The sequence below is a fragment of the Colius striatus genome, chromosome 22, assembly GCF_028858725.1.
Source record: "Colius striatus isolate bColStr4 chromosome 22, bColStr4.1.hap1, whole genome shotgun sequence".
Taxonomy (NCBI): Eukaryota; Metazoa; Chordata; class Aves; order Coliiformes; family Coliidae; genus Colius; species Colius striatus.
The window spans coordinates 3177589-3201393 of NC_084780.1; the positions used below are offsets into that span (position 1 = coordinate 3177589).

A 23805-nucleotide genomic window follows, 5' to 3' on the forward strand; every position below is an offset into this window, starting at 1 on the left:
GCTGCAGGTCCCGGTGCTGCAGGTCCCGGTGCGGTCCCGGTGCGGTCCCGGTGCTGCAGGTCCCGGTGCGGGTCCCGGTGCTGCTGGTCCCGGTGCGGTCCCGGTGCGGTCCCGGTGCTGCAGGTCCCGGTGCGGTCCGCGTGCGGGTCCGGGTGCGGGTCCCGGTGCGGTCTCTGCCGCCCCCTGCAGCCCGCGCGCGGCCCCGCCCCCCGGTCACGCGCCGCGCGGGTTCCGGGCGCGGGCGGAGCGCGGCGCGCGCAGGTGGGGGCGGGGCGCGGGGCCGCGCGGGGACGCGCGGGATGGGGGCGATTGGGGGCGATTGGGGGGGTGCGATGGGGGTGCGGGAGGAGGGGAAGGGGGAGCGGAGGGCGCCGGGGCTCGGGGCGGGGGGGGAGTGGGACGGAGGCACCGGCAGGGATCGGCCTGGCCCCCCCCCGCCCCGCTCCTCCGGCTTGTGGAGATGGAGTCCAACCCCCCCCTCCCTCCCCCAGACCCCAAAAACCGGAGGGTGACCCCTTCCCCACCCCCCCCGGCCCCTCCCGGAGCTTCCCCTGTGCCCAGAGCATCATCCTGCGCGGGGCGCGCGGCGGTCGTTACCGGGGCGGTGGGTCATTACGGGGCGGTGGGTCATTAGCGGGGCGGTGGGTCATTAGCGGGGCAGCTGCTCATTAGCGGGGCAGCTGCTCATTAGCGGGGCGGTTGTGGGCTCGCAGGCGTCCCGGCCGCCGGGGCCGGACACCCCCGTGTCCATGCGGAGCTGAGCCGGGGCCGGGCCATGAGCAACGCCACGGCCCCCACGGTCCCGGGCACGGCGGGAGACTCGCTGGTGGGCTACGTGCTGGGACCCTTCCTCCTCCTCACCCTCCTCGGTGCCCTCCTGGCCGCGGTGAGTTGGAGCAGTTGGGTGTGGAGCGTCGCGTCGGGGAAAGGGAGCTGGGGGTGCTGAGCACAGCAGGATGAGCCTGAGCCAGCAGCGTGCCCTCGTGGGCAAGAGGCCAATGGCAGCCTGGGCTGGGGCAGAAGGGCTGTGGGCAGCAGGTCAGAGAGTTTCTGCTGCCCCTCTGCTCTGCCCTGTGAGACCACAGCTGGGATGTTGTGTCCAGCTCTGGGCCCCTCAGCTCCAGAAGGACAGGGAGATGCTGGAGAGAGCTCAGCACAGGGCACAGAGATGCTGGAGTGGAGCATCTGCCTTGTGCTGAAAGGCTGAGGGAGCTGGGGCTCTGCAGCTTGGAGAAGAGGAGCCTGAGGGGTGAGCTCAGTCATGTTCCAAACCCATCAAGGGTGGGTGTGAGGAGGCTGGAGCCAGGCTGTGCTCAGGGATGGCCAGTGACAGGACAAGGGGCAACGGGCACAAGCTGCAACAGAAGAGGTTCCAGAGACACACCAGGAGGAATTTGTTCCCTGCTGAGGTGAGGGAGCACTGGCAGGGGCTGCCCAGAGGGGCTGTGGAGGCTCCTTCTCTGGAGACATCCCAACCCCAGCTGGATGAGTCCCTGTGTGCCCTGCTCTGGGTGCTGCTGCCCTGGCAGGGGGTTGCACTGGATGAGCTCTGCAGGTCCCTTCCAGCCCTTGAGACTCTGTGATTCTGGGGAGGGGGCAAAACAGCATCCCCAGCCCCGCATTTCCCCTCTTTCACTCCTTCCCCTCCTCTCTTTGCAGGTGATGTACATCCAGAAGAAGCGCAGGTGAGTGCGGGGCTGGGTTTGCTGGGAGGGGGATGCGCGGGGGCTGGGTTTGCTGGGAGGGGGATGCGCGGGGCTGGGCTTGGTGGGAGGGGGATGTGTGGGGCTGGGTTTGGTGGGAGGGGGATGTGCGGGGGCTGGGTTTGGTGGGAGGGGGATGTGCGGGGCTGGGTTTGCTGGGAGGGGGATGCCGGGGGCTGGGTTTGGTGGGAGGGGGATGCGCGGGGCTGGGTTTGGTGGGAGGGGGATGCGGGGGCTGGGTTTGGTGGGATGCCGGGGGCTGGGTTTGGTGGGCGGGGGATGTGCGGGGCTGGGTTTGCTGGGATGTTTGATGCGGGGCTGGGTGTGGTGGGAGGGGGATGCGCGGGGCTGGGTGTGGTGGGAGGTTTGGTGCGGGGCTGGGTTTGGTGGGAGGGGGATGCGCGGGGCTGGGTTTGGTGGGAGGTTTGGTGCGGGGCTGGGTTTGGTGGGCGGGGGATGTGCGGGACCGCCCAGCCCTCTCACCCCTCATCCCTCCCCCGCCAGGTCCGAGCGCCTGCGGCACCGGCTGCTGCCCATGTACAGCTACGACCCGGCCGAGGAGCTGCAGGAGTCGGAGCAGGAGCTGCTGGTGGAGGCAGAGGACGCCCGGGTGCGTGAGCCGCCGCCGTGCGGGGTCAGGAGCCTGGCTTTGGGCTCGGGGGGCTGTGGGGGTCACTTCCAGCCGTGCACAGAGCTGCTGGCCATGGCTGCTGCTTTGGGCACAAGCAGCACCAGGGAGCCTGCAGAGCCAGACCCCCCCCAGGGAGCACTGGCAAGGGCTGGAGTATAACCCAAGGGGGTTGGGGAGGGTTGGGCTGCCACAGCCTGCGAGCCCAGGGCTTCCCCAGCTGCCCCACCACTGTCTGGGGCTGCTTTGCCCCTCTGCTTGGCACCAGCCCCCTGCCCGTGCCCTCGCAGAGCTGCACTGAGGCCACGTTCTGTGTTGCAGGTGATGCCTGGCTGGGGGAGGCCCTCCCCCCATCGCCCCCCACGCAGGGACTGGAAGGCCTGATGCTGCCCAGGGAGCTGGGGCCGAATCCTGCCCGCAGGAGGCAGGGCAGGGCAGTGCCAGCACCGGTGCTGCTGCTTTGCCATCGGCCACCAAGGGCAGGTGATGCCCAGGAGCCATCCCACCCCTGGGCACTGATGGGTTCTCTCCCACCTCCGTGCCTGAGTGTGCCAAGTAGTGCTTGAACAGCACTGGCAGCCCCTTAAAATGCCCCAAGCAGGATGGCTGGGGCTGGCACCCTGGCAGGGAAGGTGGGCTCTGGGGCTTTGCTGGGCAGAGGAGCAGGGTGCTGTCTGCTGGAGCAAATAAACGTGTCTCTGCATTCAGCCCAGAGCCTCCTGTGTTGGGCAGGGAAGGTTTCCAGCAGCAAAAGTGCTGCCAGACCACAGGCCAGGCCCACATGGGGGGGTCAACATCACTGAATCAGTTGGGTTGTTGAAGCCCCTGAAGCTGCTGCAGTCCCAGCTCTCCCCTCACCCTGCCCAGCCCAGCACTGACCCCTGGCCCTCAGCACCTCAGCTCCACGCCTTTGGGATCCCTCCAGGGCTGGGCACTGCCCCAGCTCCCTGGGCAGCCTGGCACAGGGGCTCACACCCCTCTCAGGGAAACAGTTCTGCCTCAGCTCCAGCCTCAGCCTCCCCTGGGCCAACTGCAGCCCATTGCCTCTTGTCCTGTCATTCATTGCTGGGGAGCAGAGCCCGACCCCCAGCTCCCTGCAGCCTCCTGGCAGGGAGTGTCAGAGAGTGCTGCTGGCTGCCCTCAGCCTCCTCTTCTCCAGGCTCAACACCCCCATTCCCTCAGCCCTCCCCAGCCCCTTGTGCTCCAGCCCCTTCCCCAGCTCTGTTTCTGCACCTCAGTGTCCTTGTAGTAAGGGAGGGGCCCAAAACTGAAGAGAGCCAAGACCCAGTTTGGTAATGACAAGGCACTGAGGGCATTGAGTCTCCAGGTGAGCAGCAGGCCTTGCCTGTTTCTGTTTCCATCCCTGCTGAGGGCAGTTGTCTGCTGGCACCATCACAGATGTCCCTGAGGAGAAGGTGGCAGCAGAGCAGCCTCTGGGACTGTCCCTGCCTGGAGACAACCTGCTCCCACCCCAGCCACAGGCATCACACATCCATAAAATGTTTTATTCAAGTAACTGCAAATAGGAAACCAAAAAGTCATCACCAGTGGACCAAAACCCCAAAACCAAAACCACCAACCCAACCCCAAAAGCAAACCCCAATGTCCTCAGGTCCTGCTGCAGCCAAGGAGCAGGGTGCTGGGAGGAGCCCCCAGCCCACTGCCCTGCCAGCCTCTATCCCTTGCAGCAGCAACTCAGACTGGAAAAGAGACCCCCTTCCCCCAAAAACCCACCCAAAAAAGGGGAGGGGAAAAAAAACCAACCCCAAACCAACCCCCAGGGCCCCCCAGCAAGACCCCAAGCAATGAACCACGGAGCCAAGGATGCCCCAGCAGCTGGCACAGCAGCAGCACGTCTGTGAGTTCAGAGAGTGGAACTTAAATATCCAGAGGTAGTTGTGAATGGAAGGAAAACAAACAAAAAGTACTAAAAACCAAAGAGTATCTATAAACCAGAACCTATGAGGAAAGGGCCACCCCCCCCAGGCAGCTCCTGGCATGGCTGCAGGAGCTGTGCAGCACCCCAGGGACTGAGGGGAGGATCCAAGAGGGGTTTGCCCAGGGCAGCAAGAGCAAAGGGCTGATGGATTTTGGGGGGAGGGCATTTGCCTTCACTGACTGGCCCCATCTCCCCTGCAGATGCCCCAGGCTGGTGCTGGAAGGGGTCAAGCAGCACCTGCTCTGGCTGGGTGAGATCCCTGCACTGGGTGGCTGTGGGGACAGCAAAGGTGAGCTGGGGGGTGGTTCCCAGCCCCATCTCTCTGCCAGGCTCCCCCATGGCCAGTGGGGCTGCCCCAAAACCCAGCGCTGGGTACCCCCCCATAGCCAGGGGAGCTGCAGGGGCCACCCAGGCTGGGCCATTTTCCAGTGCTGCCATTGTCTGAGGTTGAGGAAGGAGTGGAGGAGGGAGGAGGAAGAAGCCAGGGGGAGCAGGGGGTTTGTCCCCTCTCCCTCGGCCGTGGCACCGTGGGGCGATGAGGTAGCGCCGCCTGGCAGCTCTCACTGCTCCTCCTCCGATGACTCCTGGGAAATGTTCACCTCCTCCTCATCCTGCTGCTGCAAAGCAAAGGAGGCTGCTTAGGGAGGGTGCCAGGGCCACCAACCCCCCCCATCATCTCTAGCTGAAGGGTTGCCCAGGCACGTGGTGGCAAAAGGGAAAGGAGCAGCAGCACCCTCCTGCCTCTGGAGCAGCTTGCTCCTGGTTTAACTGTTAAATACCAGCTAAAGAGATGTGGTGGGCTCACAGACCTCCCACACTGCCATGTCCCCAGATGCCACGGGGTGGGGGGGTGCAGCTCAGGCTGTCCCTGTCCCCCCCCCCCCCCCCCCCCCCTCCCCCAGCGCTGAGTCAGCGCCGGGCGTGAGGCTGAGTCAGCACCAGCCCCCGCTTCCTCCTGCTCCATTCATAAAAACACCCCCTGGCACGGCCCCAGCGGCTGGGCTGGGCTCAGACCCACCCCCAGCCTGCCCTGGGCTCCCTCAAACGGCCCTGGAGGCTGTGACCCCCCCTGGAGGCTGTGACACGGCTGCAGGAGCCGTCAGGATGTGACCCCCCCCCAGCCCCTCCTGGTTGGAAGCCCTGGCTGCTCTCAGCATCTCGCCCTCCACAAGGCACTGAAGGGCAGAACTGTGTGTGGCAGAGCAGCTGCTCCCTCAGGATGCTCTTTGGGTGGCTCCTGGGTGCCAGTGCCCGGTGGCAGCTGCCAGGAATGAGGATGTAGCCCCAGGGCTGTGGGCACAGGGGGATGTGGGTGATGGGGAGGTGAAACCTGCTCCCAACCATCTGGGTGATGCCACCCAGAGCCCTGTGAGACTGCTGAGCCAGGGAAGAAGGGGGGAGAAAATGAAGTGGAGGAGGGGAAAAGCACAAGGAGGGTGAGTGTAGGGCACAGGGAGGGCTGCTTCACACACAGGCTGCAGGAATGCCACGTGGATGATGCAGCTGCCCTGGCAGGGCATGTGCCAGCGTGCCACTGAGCAGCACCAGCCCTCTCCTGTGTGCTGCTGCAGGGGAGCCAGGGCACCCCACAGCAGGCTGTGGCACAGCCAGCCTCTGAGCCCATCCTGTGCCAGGACCACATCCCCTTTCTGCTCCTTATTCTGTTCTCCTTCAGCCCAGCAGCATCCACCCTCCCCTGGTGGGGCCAGCCAGGGGCTGCTGTGCCCTCAGAGCACCCAGCACCCTCCAGCACTGGGGAGCAAAAGGCCACTCACTGATTTTTTGGGTCTGCCTCGAGGTTTTCTTCCTGGTGTGACTGCAGCTTTCTGAGAAAGACAAAGGACATTTGGGTCACGTTGGGGCCATCCCCAGGATGCTGCCAAGGGTGGGGGGGGATGGATGGCTCAGGCAGAATTCCCCTTCCTCCCACCACTGCCAAATGCATCACCCCTGTGGCATCCCTGGTACTGAGTGGCCCCAGGGCAGGAACCAGACCCCCCCACACCCCCCAGCTCAGGGCCACCCTGTGACTCACAAGGCAGGATGTGAGTCGCTTGTTTTGCAAACAGGTTTCTCTGGGGTGGCCACATGAGACACACACACACAGCCCCCAGCTGCCCCCTGAGCTGAGACATCCCCCACCACCACCCCAGGGGCACATCTGCCCTCTCAACTGAGGAAAATCAAGCTCCAAATGAGCCTGTGGGCCCAGCACAGCCCCTGTCCCCAGTCACCTACCCTGCCTTTTGGGGTGGCTTTGTTTTTACTGCCCTTGGGTCGTCCACGGGGTCTCTTGGGGGTTGGGGCCTCGCTGGGCTCCTGCTGGAGGGAGAGAGGAAAGTGGGGAGGGGGTCACTACAGATTAGGAACCCCCCAGACACAGATCCATGCCCAGAGCAGCTCCCAGTGCAGCAGCACAGCTGGGATGCTCCAAGCTGGGAGCCCCATTCTCCCCAGCAGAGCCCACCAGAGCTGGGATGCTCTTGCCCATGGTACTGGGACACGAGCTGCCACATGTCCTTTGTGAGCCAGCCCACCCCGGCTCAGCTCAGCCAGCCCATCCCCACCGCTCCCTCAGCCCCTGACCCCATCTCCTGGGGCTGCTGCTGCCACCCCCTGCCTGGGGCAGTGTCGGGAAACCCCCCACACGCCCCTTTTCTGCACCAAAGCACCGTGCCCAGAGCCGGGTGGGGGCTGGTAGGGGCGGGAGCAGCTCCGGCAGCATCTTATCCCTCTGAGCAGCTTTTGCTAATGGGGCTTTAATTAGCTCGTCTGCAACTGGCAGCTTCAGCTGCAGCCCGGGGAGGAGCCAGGGGAGGTCCCGAGCCCGGAGCTCAGGCGGGGTTGCAGGGCTGGGGCTGGGGGAGGGTGCGATGAGCAGCTCCCACGAGGGTTTTGCAGCTTGGGAGCACTTGAGCTGCTGCCCCGAGGGATGTAGGAGGGGCTGAGCCGCGCAGCGGGCATCCCTCTGCTCTGCGGGGTGCGAGGGGGATGCTCAGCCCCTGAGGGCATCGCTGTGGGTTGAGCTGCCCGGTGCAGTCCCCTCTCCTCCCCTTCCATCCCCTTCCCCCCCCGGGGTCTGCTCCTACCTGCGGCTTCTTCCTGGGCCGCCCCCGGCCCCGTTTCTCCGACACGTCCTTCTCGCCCTTGGGGGCCAGGGGCTGGCTGGATTTGGCGCTGGATTCGCTCATTGTCCTTCCAGCAGCACTGAGGAGGAGCAGGAAAGGGAGGAAGGTGGGTCAGCAATGGTTTGCCATCCCCCCCCAGCCCTCGTTCCAGGGTGGGTGGGTGCTGGGGGCAGAGCCCCCCCCCCCCCCCCCATTGAAGGATGCTCAGCCCCCCCCCAGCTGCTGCCTGGCCCCTCTGTAGGAATGGGGGTGGCTGGTGGGGTATCAGTGTAGCCAGGGGATGACAAGGAGCAGGGTTCACCCTCTAAGAATGTCTCTCAGCTGAAATGAGCAGCCTCTGCCCAAGCTCAGCCCTTCCCAGAGGCTCACCCACACCCTGCATACAGCAGGGACCAGCCTGTGCCCAGGGCACTGCTGGGGCTGTGGGGGAGAAACCAAAAGAAGAGACCCCTCACCTGTGCTTTTAAACTCCCTCAAGCACATTTGGCAGCACCACACTGCAGGGTGCAGGGATCTGCCCCAGAAGTGCAGAGCACAGCCAGGCACAACCCTCCCACTGCTGCAGAGCAGTGGCTGCAAAAGCACTCCTGCAAACAGACCTTTGCCCCATGACAGTCATAGAATCACACAATCCCAGCATGCTGGGGGCTGGAAGGGCCCTGCAGAGCTCATCCAGCCCCAGCCCCTGCTACAGCAGCTTCCCCTGGCTCAGGGGCACAGGAACGTGTCCAGGTGGGGTTGGAAACCTCCTGAGCAGGAGCCTCCACACCCTCCCTGGGCAGCCTGGGCCAGGGCTCCCTCACCTCAGCACCAAAGGACTTTCTCCTCCTGTGCCAAGGGCACTGTTTGTGTCCCAGCTGATGCCCATCAGCCCTTGTCCTGGCACTGGGCACCACAGAAACAAGTGTGGCCCCATCCTCTCACACTCACCCTTTAGGTACTTGTAGGTGTTGGTAAGGTCCCCCCTCAGCCTTCTCCAGGCTGAACAGCCCCAGGTCCTGCAGCCTTTCCTCCTCACCAGTCCCCTGGTTCTGCTCCCTGCCACACATCCCCTCATGCCACCAGTGTCCCATGGCAATGCCCAGGTGCAATGAGCTGAGGCCAGCACCAAGGCACAGGGATGGAGTAACATGTCCAAGGGTACAGGGCTGGGCAGTGGCAGCAGGACCCTGGTGCTGCTCCCTACTCACATGGCCCCAGTGTCCAGTCTGGGTGAGGCTCTGGCTGCACAGACCTCCCCCCTCTCACCCATCTCACTCCCAGGAATACAACCTGCACCCTCCCAGCACCCACTGGGGAGCAAACAAATTGGCTGCTGGGCAGGATCCTGCCCCAAGCCCACAGCAGCCCCCCCCCCCCCCCCCCCCCCCCCCCCCCCCCCCCCCCCCCTGCCCCCCCCGAGCCCCCCCCCCCCCCCCCCCCCCTGCCCTGCCTGAGCCAGCCCTTGGGGTCCCCAGCAGGCAGTTGGGGAGCAGTAGCTTGGGCAGCCCTTCCCACAGAGCCCATCCCCTTTCTCCAAAAGGAGAGCAGCTCCAGATATGATCTGGAGTCCTTCAAATCCCAGACACACTGCCAGCACCAGCAAGTCGGGACAGGATGAGCTGTGGCACACCACCAAGGGCCTCTGGGCATCCCCACAGGAGCCCCAGGGCCCTGGCAAGGTGGCACAGGCTCCTGCAGCCCTGCTCCCACCACCCCCAGCAATGCTGCAGCCCTGACCCCACCCCAGCTGGCTTTAGGGCCAGGCATCACCCAGCACTTGTCCTTGGAAGGCTGGGTTGTCCCTGCCCTGTGCACATCCCAAAGGGCTGCAGGGTTTCCCTTGCTCATGGAGAAACCACAGAGAGGAGAAGGCTTCATCTTCCCCTCTCCACCTCCCTACTTCCCCAGGAGTGCAGGGCAAACCTGCTTCTCCAGAGCCCTGGGGCCAGCTCCACAGCCAGCTCCCAGCCCAGGAGCCAGGAGGATGGGCTGTGTGTGGGGAGGGAGCAGGATGGTTACCACAGCCCCATGGTGAGCCCAGGGGCAGGCTGCCTGCTCTGCTCCTCAGGTGGGCAACCATGGCCATGGGGGGAGTGGGGGGCACCTGCTTGGAGCAGTGATGGGATGTTTCCCAGCTCAAACAGGGCAGTGAGAGCATCATCCTGGTCTTGCTGCTCAAAAGCCAGGGGCTGGGAGCTACCTGGGAGCCTTGGCTTGGATAGCACAGCATTGCTCTGGGATGGATGGTGCAACTCCCCAGGGCCACCACTCCCTCTGAGGATGGGCCCTGGGTCCAACTCACTTTTCCAGAGCAAGGCAGCCCCCTGGCCCAGCTTCTCCTGCAGGGACAAGGTGTGTGTGCCTGGGCTGTGCTCACACACTGTCCCTACCTCTGCCTCCAGGGTCAACACCACTTAGTTTTCAGCAAATGCTCTCCATTTGGCTGCTGTTAGAGCAGCTGGGACAGTGCTACTGGGGAGAGTGGGGCTGTGGGGGGTGAGCAACTGGGGTGCTGAGCCCTCCTCCCCCTGGGATGCAGCTGGAGCCTGGCTCAGACCTTCAAGGCTTTTTAAAGCACAGGCAGCTCCTGCTCCCCCCTGGAAGTGACTCACGAGTGTCAAACAACAACAACAACAAAAACCACCCTCAGCCTCTTGTTTCTCTCTCTCCTTTTTTTTTTTGGGAGACAGAAACCACGCTGTTGTGTAAACACACTGAGAATATTACTCACAGCATGGCAGAGCCCTTCCAGGAGTCACCAGCAGCTCCCAGGGCTTTGGCTGCTTCTAAGTCCAGCTTTGCAGCCTCTGAGCCCTGTGCTACCCTCACCCACAGCTGGGCAGTGACTCTGTGTGATTCTACATGAAGCTGCAACACCAAAAGTTGCATTGAAACACAAGGAGAAAGTGCTTTGGTGCTGAGGTGAGGGAGCCCTGGCCCAGGCTGCCCAGGGAGGGTGTGGAGGCTCCTTCCTTGGAGCTCTTCAAAACCCACCTGGACACGTCCCTGTGTGACCTGATCTAGGTGGGAGCTGCTGTAGCAGGGGGTTGGGCTGGATGAGCTCTGCAGGTCCCTTCCAACCCCCACCTTGCTGGGATTCTATGAAACACATGGGCCCATTGTGGCCCCCACCCCAGGGATGGGCACAGGCCCCAGGCAGCAGCTCTGGCCAGGGATGCCCAGGGGACCCTTCCCAGCGTGGGGATGTCGTGGTCCTCTGGCAGCCCCTGTGCCAAAGTCTGTCACCACAAAGTTGGTGCTGTTGGGGAAAGTACATGCACATCCCACCCACCCTCTGCTGCCTCTCAGCTCTCCCTGAGAGCTCCAGAGCTGGAGCCAGCCTGGGGGAGGGAGGCTTCCATGCCTGGAGGATGCCTGGGTGGGAGATGAGATGCTCCTCTCTCCCAGCCCAGCATCTTTCTTCCTGGGAGCAGCCCCAGCTCAGCAGCACCTGCCCAGCCCTGGGAGCATTCCCCAGCCCGTGGGATGGTGTTGGGGACACCGTGGGAAGCAGCTCTGGCCCTGCTGGAGTGCATCAGAGCTGTAGAGGAGGGAGGGAGCAGCTGTGTTGCCATGGAGGAAAGCAAGCAGCTGAGAGAGAAACCTTTCTACACAGGGAGGAATCGCTGGGAGATGAGGGCAGGGGATTGCCAGGCTCCCTGAGGCTGGGAGGGATAAATCTCTGCCAGGTTTGGAGGTGGAGGAGCTACATCTGCCTCTGGATCGATGGAGCTGGAGGGGGAAGAGAAACTCCTCCCCTCTCTATCCCTATGGATGGGGAGCTGCAGGACTCTCCTCCCCCAGCCCCATCAGCTCCCTCTGCTCCAGGACACGAGCTGAGCCCTCCTGAGCAGCCACCTCTTGCACAAGCCACGGGTTGGGTTGCAAAAGAAGCAACCTGTCCCCTCAGAGCCAGGCTCCTGGCTACCCCCAGAGCTTGCTCCTGCCTTCCCCCAGCCTCTCACGCTGCTTTACACCGCTCAGGCCAAACAACCCCATCAATCCCCCGGCTCCTGCCACCTACTCTTAGATTAAACAACCCAGCCCAGGCGAAGCAGGGAAGACAGGCGGTGGCTTAGATCTTAAAAGAGAGGGGAGGAGGGGGGGGGAAAGGCAGCAAAGCAATCTCTTCACGCCCAGGAAACCGAGGCTGATTGCAGCTGGAGAAGGATCCCGGCCGCACCTCCTGGCAGAGCCTGGACGGGAGGGGGAGGAGGGGGAAGAAATAGTGGAGCAGAAGTTGAAGAGCCTGTTGGGCAGGGGTGTGAGGGCTGGGAGGGGATGTGCTCAGCTCCTCGTTAGGACAAACCCTTCGTGGGGCAGCTCTGAAGCCCCCCCAGGGCTGCTCTTAAGGAAAGTCCATCCCCCCCCTCCCTTCCTGGGCATGCATAATAAAAGGAAGTGATAAAAGAAAGGCAGGAGGGAGGTGGGGGAGAAAGAAAGAGGCAGGAAGGGCACCATCACATGCTTTGTGAAGCCCCTGTCCTGCGGGGTGTAATCAAACAGCCCTGCACAGCATCACCCACCCCCCGCGCCGGGGACAGGATGGGGCCCCACGGCCCCGCAGCGCGGGCACGGCCCGGGGTGTGCGGGGGGGTGCTGAGCCCCAGCACCGCAACTTTGCACCGACCTGTACCTGTGTGCGTGTGTCCCGGTGTGCGTGGGGCCTGGCCCTTCGCCACGACCCCGCTCACAGCCCCGGATCGCACCCCCGCAGCCCCACGCACCTTGCACCGTCCCGTTGCCACGCGTGCTCCCGGCTCCACGCACCCCGCGGCGCTCCCCACGCACCCCGCGAGCGCGGCCACAGCGGCGAGGGGCTGTCCCCAGGAGGAGGGGGCTGCTCCCGGGGCCGTGCGGACCCCGCACCCCTCCCGCACCCCGCATCACCCCAAACCGAGGGAGTGCGGGAAAAGTCCCCAACGCACCGGGAGCGACCAGCATGGGGGGGACACCCCCCTGTCCTCGTACCCCCCTTCCCCTCCTCCCCTCACCCCAACCCCGCCAGGTGCATCACTTCATCCGTATCATTAATAAGCGGCGTAATATCGAGAGGCATTGCGGGGCCGCGCCGCACGCACACGCACACACACGCGCGTCCTTGCAACCCACAGCAAACCGATCGTGCCCAGCATGCGGAGACACAGGGTAGCAAATCCCCCCAAACCCCCCTTTCCCTTCACCCCAACACCCCCCCACCATCCCCCCAGAACAGAAAGAGGAAGGTCGGCACTCACATCAGCTTGATCTCGCAGCGCCTGGGTTATTTTTGGGGGGTGCTTTGGCTTTTTGCTGATGTTTTGGTGATGTTTTCGGGTTTTGCCTTTTTTTTCTCTCCCCCCCCTCGGCGTGGCTGTGTTGTGAAGCGAATTAAATCCCCTCCCCTCCCCTCCCCACCAGCTCCACGTTCCCGGCGGCTGCTGCTGCTGCTGCTCGCAAATGCGGATCTGAAAGAGAGGAGAAGAGGCTGCGACTCGCACACGCATCCACAGCTCAGCCAGGCCCCCCTCTTATTTATATAAATAATAAAGAGGGGGGGAAAAGAATTGCTCCAGGAGGAAGGAAGCTGGGTCAAAATCATTTGGAGGGAAGGAGGAGGGGGGAAAGAGATGGGAAAAGGGGGGTGAGGGGAAGAAAGGGGAGGGGAGGGGGAGAAGGAGCGAGCTCCCAGCCTTACTGGAGGGGATCCAGCTGCTAAAAATAGCCAAATCACACTCGAAATTAAATAAGGGCAAGCAGGCTAAGGGGAGCTTCCAGCGCTGGCGGAGCTGGGGGAGGAGGAGCCCGGCTGCATCACGGCCCGCGGGGGCGGGCGGCGGCGGGGCCGGGAGCGATAGGTCCGTTCAAAGGGCTGCGGCGGGAGGACGGGTGGCTACTGCGAGCCCTGGGGATGCCGAAGGGTTCCCCCCTCCCCGGGAGCGGGCGGAGGGGGAGGGAGATGATGGAGATGGAGATGACCTCCTGGGATGCTCCGTGCGGGGGAGGGGATGCGGGTACCGCGCGCTGCTCCCGGCTTGGCCTCGCTGCGGGGGGAACTCCTGGCTCTTGTCATCTCCCCTCCCCTCGCCGCCGGTAGTTTTGGGGAGGGGTCTGGCAGCTCTGCGAGGGGCAGAGATGGCCACGCAGCGGGTTCAGTGCGAAACATGATGCTCGTGCCTTTTGCTGCCTCGCTGATAGGTTTTACACCCCAAAAGAGCCTCTGGAGGCACCAGCATCCCAGATCCACCCTCCCCCAGGGCTGCCTGGGCTTTGTCGTGGTGTTCATTTGATTTTAACGTGATATTTATGTGACTTTTTAGTGCAGAAGCTGGTGGGTGGTGTGGAAGTGAGTCCTGTGTGGCTCTGCACGGTTTGGGGAGCTGCTGTGTGGCCCTGAGGCTCTGCTGGGGTTTAAGCAGATGATGGGCTTGGTCTCAGTGAAAGAGCTCTACCCTGAATTCCTGTGATCTGGTCTAGAAGTGGTTTAGGTCAGTGTGGAAGAAAGATCAGCTCCAGGTAGGTACCTCCAACCCCAGATCACCCCCTCCATTGTGTCAGTGGCAAAGCACATCAGGCATTTGGGATCTCCCAGGGATGGGACAGGAGGAAATCCAGAGCTCAGTGGTGATGAGACTGGGCAAAATTCCCCCAGACTACAGAAAACTCTGACTCAGGTGCTTTTTTTGGCCATCCTGACACTGAGGGTTGAGATCTGGAGTCAGGAGCTGAACTTTGGCTGCTGCTGCACTTGAAGTTTCAGGCAAGTTCATCTGTTTCAAGAAAAGCACCTTTGAAACATGACAGATGGGAGCATCAATGGCTGCATGTGCAGAACTCCTTCAGCACTGAAGATTTACACTGGCAAAGGAAAGAAATGAGACTCCAGGACCACTCTAGATGGTCCTGGCTCTGGCAAGGGGGATTGGACTTGGGTCAAGGTCCCTTCCAACCCTTCAGATTCTGTGACCACACCAGGTTTTGTTTGCTAATTGTGATTTGGGTTTAAGTCCCCCTCCCCAAATTCCTCTGATTAAACCCCAGTCAAAACAGGGTCCCCTGATGATGATTAAAAGGAAACTACTGAAGCAAAGGGGAGGGAAAAGCACCCTGGGAGAGGCTGAGCTCTCCTCAACCACCTGCAAGGAGAGCAGGCATCACCTGGCTTGCACTGCCCAGTCTTGGAACTGAGCTCAGCTGCAGCTCCATGATGTGGGAATGGTGGTGGGTCTCTTCCAGCCAGCCAAGGTGTTATTTGCAGATCCTCTAGCTATTGCTCTCCTTTTTTTGGCTACAACTAGTGTTCCCCTCCAGCTGCAGGCAGCCCTGCCTGGGTTTGGAGGTGCCAGGGCACCTTCTGCCTGCAGCAGCCTCAGCTCTGCCCATGGCCACACTCAGACACCCTCATTTGCCACCAGCCTGGTGAGCAATTTGGTTTCTATCCCTGGCAGAGGCTTGTTATTAATACCCCTCATTCTTTCTTCTGCAGTGGAGGTGAATGGCTGTAACTGAAGTGCTGCAAACAACTGGGGCTGCTCTTGCTTTCATCCCTGAGACTTTTGGCTCACTGAGCCCATGCTGAAGTCCCCCTAAACTGGGGTCACCCTTGTGATGGCTCCTTGGTCTTTAAAGCAAAAATAATGCTGCAGTGGCCCCCAGAAACTAAAAAGCTGCAGTGGGGTGCTGCCAGCATCAGGGAGCAACATCCCATGGGGAAACTGGCACACAAGTGTGTGCAATGGAGGGAAATGGGAGGGAAATAGGCACTTGGGGAAAGGGGATTTGTGTGGTGCTCAGAAGGTCTTTGCCAGGATGGGAGGACCCAGGGGATTTCTCAAATTGCCTGAGCTCTGAGCCCATGGGGAGGGGCCACAGGGCAGCCCCCCCACTTTAAATGGGAAGAGCAATCCTTGTGTGTGATGCCTGAGCAGCATGGGGAGGTGCAGAGTGGCACAAAGCTGCTGGGCTCAGGACTTCAGCCCAGGGAAAATCATTTTCACCCTTGTTTGTGCAGTTTCCCTGAGTTAAAGCCTCGTGGCTGGTGCAGGTTTGGGAGCAGGACTGGCTGGGGTCACCCAACCCTGCACTTCTGTGGCCTCACCTGAAGTGGTTGCAAACAGGCAAGAGGTGATTGATTTCCCTCCTCCCCTTCTCGTCAGGGCACAGAGGAGCAGCCTGTGCTGTGCCAGGGTCGGTGTTATCCTGTGGGTTCACCCTCTGGGATGCCCCTGAGGAACATCCCCAGGTTCCCCCCTCCCCCTGCAGCTGTGGCAGGAGGGGACAAGAACAGGGACTGAGCCTTTGTTTCCCTTCCAGGCTTTGTTTGCTGAAGCCCATGTGGCCAAACAGCCCCAGACCCACCCCAAACAGCCCTTGTCATTTGATTGAACAGCTCCCTCTCCTCACTCACCCAGTGCAGTTCCCACTCACCACTGCAGGAGGTTCCTGCAGCCTCATTCCAGGGATCAAATCCTGAATTCACCTGACAAATTCGAGGCTTCATGCTGCTGCTTTTTCAAGCAGCTTTGGAGAGTTTGCAGGGCACAGGGATGTGGTGATCCCACACTGGGATGCATGTGCTGTGACACAGGGGCTGCACACAGGAGTTATTGGCATCCCAGGAGATCTGATGGGGAAATGGGTGCTCAGTGCTTGGCAAAAGTCTGCAAGCTCCTCTGAAAAGAAGCTGCTTGAAGTCATTTCTCATTGCTTCAGCTCAGCAGGGCTCTGCAGAACTGCAGGCAATAACCATTTAGCCCCAAAATGCCTCTGAGGGAGACTGGAGGGTGACCCTGGGTGTGAGGACATCACTGCCCCACACTGCTCTGCATCCCAGCAGCTGCCACTGAGCCCTGCAAAGCTGTGCCTGGGATTTGGGGGCCTAATTCCTGCTAATTTCCCTGGGAAAGGAGGAAACTGGATCCTCTAAGGCAGCTCTGGAAGCAAATCTGAGCCCAGGTCGTTGGGTAATTGGAAGGGCTCCCCAGCTAATTAACAGGGTGGTGTGTTTGTCACCTCCAAAGCCCTCTTGAACAGCAAGTTAATTAATCCACATGGTTCTGGGCCTTGCAGAGAGAGGGGTCATTACCCTCCTTTCCCAGATGGGGAAATGTGTGAGTGAGAGGTGGTGTGACTTGTCTGAGGACAGGTGAAGGGTGTGTTTTGTCCCTGTTAGTGTCCAGTCTGGTGCTGGGGCTGCAGTGTGAGATTTCGTGCTGTGCCTGGAGCATCCTCCTGCAGCACCCTGGTCCTGGCTGCATCACAGGGACCATTTGCTGAGGCAAAAATGCAAAGCCACAGGCAGGGCCTGGCTTGCTCAGAGGCTGTTTCCTCATTTCCTTGGGCTGATGGTGGCAGAGGAGCATGCCACCTATCCAGAGGAGCCTCTCTCCCTCCCAGATGCTCCCAGTGTCTCCAGGGAGGGGACATAGCTGGCAAAAGGCAGCTCAGTGGCAGGAGAAGCCTGAGGCCAGGCAGGAGGATGGTGGAAAGCTCTGAGCCAGATCTGAGCTCACTGCTTTGGTTGTGTGTGTCTGGGAGCAACATTCCTGGCACTAGCAGGACCTGGTGTCCCTCTGCAGGGATGGGTGAAACCCCCCTGTTTCCATCCATTGCTGCTCTTCCTTCCTCTGCAAAATAAGTGATGGCTGCAGAAGCAAGAGAGCTCTGCAGATGGGTCCAAGATGATTAACTGCCTTCATTAAATCTTGCCCAGTGCAATAGAGGAAGCATCACATTTGCCATGCTCCAGGTTTCTGACTTCCTCAAGGCACTGCAGGGCTGAACAACTCCCATCTCCAACGTGGAGCATCCCTAGACCCCAGCCCTTGGGAAGGGCTTTCCTGAGGTTTGCCACATCTTGGAGAGCTTCCAGCAGACATGGAGAAATCCTCCTTCCTCCAAGAAGCACAAGGGCTTGCCCAGGCCTGTGTGGAGTGGGGCATGTGAGCCCCATCCTTCCTCCCACTGCTGTTTCCTTGGAGCTTGTGTGCAAATCCCTGCTGAAATATTTATTACTGGCTGCAATCAATAATTAGCTCCCAGGAAAAGACTTTTCTGGCAGCCAGACCCTCTGCTTGCTTTTGGAGGGTGGTATGGGGCTAAAGCTTGTGGGTCACTGAGTGCCTGTCCCCCATCCATGGAGGGGAAACAGGGTGGAAAAGGGGGAGCAGGGGAGGAAAGGCTGCTGGGGGGGGGGTGTGGGTCTCTGTGAGCCCACCCTGGGGCAAAGTTGGAGGGGAAGGAAGGGAAGGTGATGTCTTATGTCTGTCCCAACCCTCCAGTCCTGAGGGGCCTGTGTAGGCAGAGTGTTGGTGCCCTTTGTGCCTGGAAAGAAATGGCCACATCTGCCCAGACCAAGCCAAGCATGTCAGGTGCTGACTTTGTTTTGGGAGCTCTGCTGGGAAGTCACTGCTGGGATGGTTTGGCTGCCTGGGCAGAGACTCATGAGGCTGGTGCTGGGTTTCTCCTCATCTGCCCCACTCCAGCTCCCCTCCTGCAGCTGGGAGGTGACAGAGCTACATCCCCTGGCTCTGGGAGCTGGGGGTTTAGAGGGGAGCTTGTCCACAGCATAGGGCAGCTCTGGCCATTCTGGAGGAACCAGAGGTGAAGCCATCCCCATAGCACAGTGTCCCTGATGGGGGATAGAGGCTGGTAGCAAGTGTGGGCTCCTAATGCCCTGATCAGCCACTGACCTGTCCCTGTCCCCACACACACTGTCTCTCATCCTTCCCCTTGTTCACAGGCCTGGAAAAAAACTGCCTTGAGGGGGTGCTGAGCACCTTTGGGTGCTGAGCTGCTGCCTTCCACATTGTGGGGCTCAGGTTTCATCTGCCCCCACCTTGATCTCAGAAGCCAACTTTCATTTCCTCCTTCCTTGAAACAAAAACTGGGCTGGTTGTGCCTTTAATGCCCTGCCTGCAGGAGCTGGGCTTGCAGGGGCTCAGTGCCCTGGGCTGGCAGGGGCTCAGTGCCCTGGGCTGGCAGGGGCTCAGTGCCCTGGGCTTGGAGGGGCTCAGTGCCCTGGGCTTGCAGGGGCTCAGTGTCCTGGGCTGGCAGGGGCTCAGTGCCCTGGGCTTGGAGGGGCTCAGTGCCCTGGGCTTGGAGGGGCTCAGTGCCCGGGGCTGGCAGGGGCTCAGTGCCCTGGGCTTGCAGGGGCTCAGTGTCCTGGGCTGGCAGGGGCTCAGTGCCCTGGGCTTGGTGCTGCCTGGGTCTGGAATATACATAACCCCATATACACAAATAGAATCGTGGAATCCTTTTGGGCCAAGCCCACATGGGGGGGTCAAAATCACTGAATCAGTTGGGTTGTTGAAGCCCCTGAAGCTGCTGCAGCCCCAGCCCTGCCCTCACCCTGCCCAGCCCAGCACTGACCCACAGCCCTCAGCACCTCACCCCACACCTCTGGGATCCCTCCAGGGCTGGGCACTGCCCCAGCTCCCTGGGCAGCCTGGCACAGGGGCTCACACCCCTCTCAGGGAAACAGTTCTGCCTCAGCTCCAGCCTCAACCTCCCCTGGGCCAACTGCAGCCCATTGCCTCTTGTCCTGTCATTCATTGCTGGGGAGCAGAGCCCGACCCCCAGCTCCCTGCAGCCTCCTGTCAGGGAGTGTCAGAGAGTGCTGCTGGCTGCCCTCAGCCTCCTCTTCTCCAGGCTCAACACCCCCATTCCCTCAGCCCCTCCCCAGCTCTGTGCCCATGTGTACATATGTACACAACCCCTCCTCTGTGCTCTGGAAGGTGCTGGCTGAGCTGGGCAGGGTGAGCAGGACGAGCCGGTGGGGCCGGGCAGCTGCTCTGGCTCCTGCCTGCCCTGGCAGCCACTCACCTGCCTGCCCCAACCTGCTGGCACCGTGGGGCCTGTCCCTGCCTGTCAGCCCTGCCTGCCTGCTGCAGCCTCTGCTCTACCTCCCTGAGCCCAGCCTGAGCCTCTTCCATCCCCTGCAGCTGTGGGGATGCGTCTTGGGTGCTGCTGTAGGTGGGATGGGGATGTGATGCAGGGGGCTGCTTTGGCTTCAGCACTCAAGGTGGAGCATCCCATCATCTTCAGGGAGCTGCTCAATGTCCCATGTGCCCAAAACTCCTTGGTCACTGGCAGTGCCACCTCCCAGGGCCTATGCTATGCTGCTGGGCTCTGGCCCTGCCAGGGCAGCTGGGATGCTGCAGGGCTGTGGCCATGCCTGTGCTGCACAATGGCCTTTTGTCTGCAGCACTGCCCCGGGAACATCTCACCAGCCCAGTTTCCCAGTAACATGAAACCTCCTCAGGGCTGCCTGTGGGAGCACAAAGCCTGGGGCTGCTGCTGGGGGCAGCTGCAGCCCCTCTCTGGCTGCCCCTACCCCTGCCACTGCTGCAGCACATGTGCACTGAGCGTGCTGGGGCTCAGGTGGGAGGTGAGGGTGAGTGGCTGTCAGTCAGGGCAGGGTCATGAGTCTCATTGCTCCTGTTAGAAATGAGGTGGCATAAATCAAGGCAGCCCCAGGAATGGAGCTGTGTGCCAGCCCTGTGCCCATGGAGCCTCCCTGCAGGGATGCAGCTGACCTGCTGCATGAGGAGGGCCCCAGCACCTTCCTCACCCTGGGGGCTCCTCATCCTTACACACCAAATGCTCCCCATCATTGCTCTCCAATCCTGCCCAGGGGATGTATCAGCAGGTGAGGAAATACCTGTGGGTGCTCCCTGGACCCTCTCTCTCCCTCTGCACTCTCCAAGGGGGCTGTAACAAAGGTGGGTAACAAAGCTGGGGGGGAACTGCTGTAAATCATTAATGGGGGACAGGGTGGAGGAGAACTGGAAGGGTCATTACTTGGGGACTTGCTGTCTGGCTCATGGGGGAGCCTGGCTGCTGCCTCATGGGCTTTTTTAATGCAAGTATTTTATTGCAAGCAACACATGGAAGAGGGCAGCAAAGGAGCAAAGGTGGGCAGCAGCATCCTGGCAGTGGGACAGGGGTAATATGGGAGGGAGGAGATGCCAAAGGGTGGGGGGCACCTGCTGCAAGGGGTGGGGGGATGCATTGCAAGGGGCTTGCAGGAGGCTGGGGGGTGTTTGGTGTGAGGGGATGGGGATGTGTCCCACCTGCCCTTCCCAGGTGGAGGGTTGGCTCCTCCAGCCCCTCCAGGCCATGTGTGAGGAAGGAGACTCCCCACTCCCAGACAGCAGCTCCACTGGCCTCTGTGCAAAGGCCACCCCCAGTGGGCACCCAGTTTTGTGTGAGGGCGTGTCCTGAGCTCATAGAATCACAGAATCAGTTGGGTTGTTGAAGGCCCTGAAGCTGCTGCAGTCCCAGCCCTGCCCTCACCCTGCCCAGCCCAGCACTGACCCACAGCCCTCAGCACCTCAGCTCCACGCCTTTGGGATCCCTCCAGGGCTGGGCACTGCCCCAGCTCCCTGGGCAGCCTGGCACAGGGGCTCACACCCCTCTCAGGGAAACAGTTCTGCCTCAGCTCCAGCCTCAACCTCCCCTGGGCCAACTGCAGCCCATTGCCTCTTGGCCTGTCATTCATGGCTGGGGAGCAGAGCCCGACCCCCAGCTCCTTGCAGCCTCCTGGCAGGGAGTGTCAGAGAGTGCTGCTGGCTGCCCTCAGCCTCCTCTTCTCCAGGCCCAACACCCCCATTCCCTCAGCCCCTCCCCAGCCCCTTGTGCTCCAGCCCCTTCCCCAGCTCAGTGCCTCAGCTCCAACCTCAGCCCCCCCTGGGCCATCTCCAGCCCATCGCCTCTCGTCCTCATCCTCCCCCTTGTTGCAGCACCCCAGGGACACTCAGGCACCACATTTGGGTACCTCTGGGACAGGAGACCCACCTCAGGGGACAATTGTGCCTGGAGCTGCTGTTGTTTTCCACCCAGGGGGTTCCCAGCAGCCATCCCCGTGTGTGTTCTGCCCCGGGGCTGTGCTGAGCTGAGCTCTGCGGGTGGCAGAGGGGATGTGCTGGCCAAGCTGCTCCAAGAAAACACTTGCTGGGGAGGTTTTTTCCCCCTCCCTCCCCACCCCAGCCAAACTCTTTGCCGCTTTCCCTTTCCCTCGGCTCCGGTGGCAGCCGCAGCGCGGAGCGAGGGCACGTCCCCGCGCGCCGCTGACTCAGGCGCTGCTCACGCGTGACTCAGCACTTTCCCGGCCGGCCGCGTGCGGGGGGTGACACGGGCACGGCCACACGGCAGCGAGGGGGCGATGCCGGAGCTCACGGAGCGGGGATGGGGCCGAGCTGGCTGCTGGTGTACGGGAAGGAGCTGGGGCTGCCCTGAGCCCTGCTGCAGCTGTGATTTGTGCCTCCCCCCTCCCCAGCCGTGGGCTGATGAAAGGCTTTGAGGGAGGTGGGTGCTGGGTGAAAGCACCTCGTGGGTCAATGACTAACGCCAGAGGCTGCAGGGTTGGGGGGGGGGTGGGGTGTGCTGAGGTGTTTTCCTGGGAGGAATGTGCTCCCCCCTTGCCCAAGTGGGGTTATGGGGCTGGAAGAGTGTTTTCTGGTGGAAGGAAAGCCACCAGAGCACTGGGGCAGAGCTGAGCTGAGCAGAGAAGAGAACAGCACAGCACAGCACAGCACCCCACCTTGAGCCCTGGCCCAGGCTGCCCAGGGAGGGTGTGGAGGCTCCTTCCTTGGAGCTCTTCAAAACCCACCTGGACACGTCCCTGTGTGACCTGATCTAGGTGGGAGCTGCTTCTGCAGGGGTTGGGCTGGATGAGCTCTGCAGGTCCCTTCCAACCCCCACCTTGCTGGGATTCTATGAAACACATGGGCCCATTGTGGCCCCCACCCCAGGGATGGGCACAGGCCCCAGGCAGCAGCTCTGGCCAGGGATGCCCAGGGGACCCTTCCCAGCGTGGGGATGTCGTGGTCCTCTGGCAGCCCCTGTGCCAAAGTCTGTCACCACAAAGTTGGTGCTGTTGGGGAAAGTACATGCACATCCCACCCACCCTCTGCTGCCTCTCAGCTCTCCCTGAGAGCTCCAGAGCTGGAACCAGCCTGGGGGAGGGAGGCTTCCATGCCTGCAGGATGCCTGGGTGACCTGATCTAGGTGGGAGCTGCTTTGGCAGGGGGGTTGGGCTGGATGAGCTCTGCAGGTCCCTTCCAACCCCCCCATGCTGTGATTCTGTGATTCTATGGTTCTGTGAGCCCACCCAGCTGGTGGCCCAGGGCCAGTGGGCAGGATGTGGCCTCATTCCCCAGGGCTGGGGAGCAGTGGGGTCCAGGTTCAGGGTCCCCCCAGCAGCTCAGGGCTGGTCAGCAGTACCAGCCTGGTTCCTGCTGCCACCTAACACAGAGGCTTCCCAAGGAGGCTTTTCTCTGGAGCCCCCCCTCCTGTGAGTCACCTGAGGGCTGCATCCTCCCTGCAGCTGGTCAGACTCGCTGGAGCAAAGGGAGCTGTGGGGTGGGGGGAAGGGAGAGTGAGGGGAAACTGAGGCACACAGAGGGCTGATTGCACTGCAGCTGGGTGTCCTGGTGCTCATCCCTGCTGCCAGGCTCCCTCCAGCTGGGGCAGCTGCTCCCTCCTTGAGGCCACGGCTGTGGGAGCAGCAGATTGAGCCCAGCTGGGAGCACGGAGGAGTGAAAAGGGGCTGCACCCACAGCTGGCCCCTGCTCCTCAAAGACAGAGTGGGAAGGTGCTGGTCCTTGCTCTGCACCCTGTCTTGCAGGTCTTTGTGCCCTTCAGCTGCCTGCAGTCAGGATCTGCCCATCCCTGTGCTGAGTCTCAGCATCCCTTGCTGGGGAGCAGGATGGTGCTGGGCAGGCTGAAATGCATCTCTGCCTCTCCCTGGGCCTGTGCCAGTGCCCACAGGGAAGGGACAGACAGAGGGATGCTGGTGACCCTGGCTGCAGGGCTGAGCCTTCCCCAGGCTGCTTCTTTCCCCCAGGGATAAGAGGGGCAGCATGTTTGTCCCTAGCAGGGGACAGCCAGGCACGTGGCACGTCCCATGCCATCCCACCCCCAGGGGAGACGTGACACCCAGCCTGGCCAGGGGATTAGAGGCAGCTATAACAGGCTGGCTGCTCAGGCAGCCCTCACTCCTGGCTCTGGTTACACGGTGCCCAGCCCGTGCCACGGGCTCAGCTTCCCAATGGCACAGACACCCTGGCACGGGGCTGATGAAGGGGCACAAAAGGAAGGGATGAGGGACTGGGGAGAGCACCAGGAGGCTGGTGCTGAGCATCCCACCCCTCTGTGCCCTTAAACACGCGGTGGGGGTGCAACGGGCTGTGGTTACCCCCAGGGCTCGTGCCCGGGGTGGGCATGGCACGGACACCTCCAGGAGGCTCGTGTCGCCTTCCATCCCTCACGAGCAGCTTGATGGCAGTTTGCCGGCTCTCACCCACCTTCCCAAGCCCTCGCTGGGGCTGGCTAATTGCTCTCTTAGCAACTGCCAGTGCGTACGTAGGTGCCGAAGCCCGAGGGGCACAGGCTCCGTGTCCCGTCGGAGGGAGCGTCACGACGGCGCGGGCTGGGGGCGGCTCG

At 62.0% G+C, this 23805-nt stretch overlaps 2 protein-coding genes across 5 annotated transcripts; one reads left to right on the forward strand and one right to left on the reverse strand.

The window, feature by feature from the left end:
* The first annotated feature begins 222 nt into the window (after positions 1 to 222).
* Positions 223 to 12864, forward strand: SMIM29 (small integral membrane protein 29). 3 transcript variants are annotated; one of them, XM_062013579.1, is made up of 5 exons: positions 223 to 261; positions 714 to 886; positions 1660 to 1685; positions 2208 to 2313; positions 2653 to 3038. In XM_062013579.1, the coding sequence occupies exons 2-5, from the start codon at positions 776 to 778 to the stop codon at positions 2713 to 2715; spliced, it is 306 nt and encodes a 101-aa protein (XP_061869563.1). In that variant the 5' UTR covers positions 223 to 261; positions 714 to 775; the 3' UTR covers positions 2716 to 3038. The 3 variants fall into 3 exon arrangements, with proteins under 3 accessions (XP_061869563.1, XP_061869564.1, XP_061869565.1); XM_062013580.1 differs by lacking the exons at positions 223 to 261; positions 2653 to 3038 and adding an exon at positions 12781 to 12864 and having other exon boundaries at positions 340 to 886; XM_062013581.1 differs by lacking the exons at positions 223 to 261; positions 714 to 886 and adding an exon at positions 1294 to 1409.
* On the reverse strand, positions 4124 to 13148 carry HMGA1 (high mobility group AT-hook 1). Of its 2 annotated transcripts, none has more exons than XM_062013583.1 (6): positions 13058 to 13148; positions 12618 to 12827; positions 7360 to 7477; positions 6509 to 6589; positions 6046 to 6096; positions 4124 to 4887 (listed from the first exon to the last, which is right to left on the reverse strand). In XM_062013583.1, exons 3-6 carry the CDS (start codon positions 7459 to 7461, stop codon positions 4831 to 4833), a joined length of 291 nt encoding a protein of 96 aa, XP_061869567.1. In that variant the 5' UTR covers positions 7462 to 7477; positions 12618 to 12827; positions 13058 to 13148; the 3' UTR covers positions 4124 to 4830. The 2 variants fall into 2 exon arrangements, with proteins under 2 accessions (XP_061869567.1, XP_061869566.1); XM_062013582.1 differs by having other exon boundaries at positions 6509 to 6592.
* Positions 13149 to 23805: the final 10657 nt, after the last annotated feature.

Coding starts and splice junctions, on each gene's coding strand:
- SMIM29 (XM_062013579.1), top strand. CDS start 776: ATGAGCAACGCCACGGCCCCCACGGTCCCGGGCACGGCGGGAGACTCG. Junction 1,686..2,207: donor TACATCCAGAAGAAGCGCAG/GTGAGTGCGGGG, acceptor CTCCCCCGCCAG/GTCCGAGCGCCTGCGGCACC. Junction 2,314..2,652: donor TGGAGGCAGAGGACGCCCGG/GTGCGTGAGCCG, acceptor TCTGTGTTGCAG/GTGATGCCTGGCTGGGGGAG.
- HMGA1 (XM_062013582.1), bottom strand. CDS start 7,461: ATGAGCGAATCCAGCGCCAAATCCAGCCAGCCCCTGGCCCCCAAGGGC. Junction 6,097..6,508: donor AAGCCACCCCAAAAGGCAGG/GTAGGTGACTGG, acceptor TGTCTTTCTCAG/AAAGCTGCAGTCACACCAGG. Junction 4,888..6,045: donor GAGGCAGACCCAAAAAATCA/GTGAGTGGCCTT, acceptor TTTGCTTTGCAG/CAGCAGGATGAGGAGGAGGT.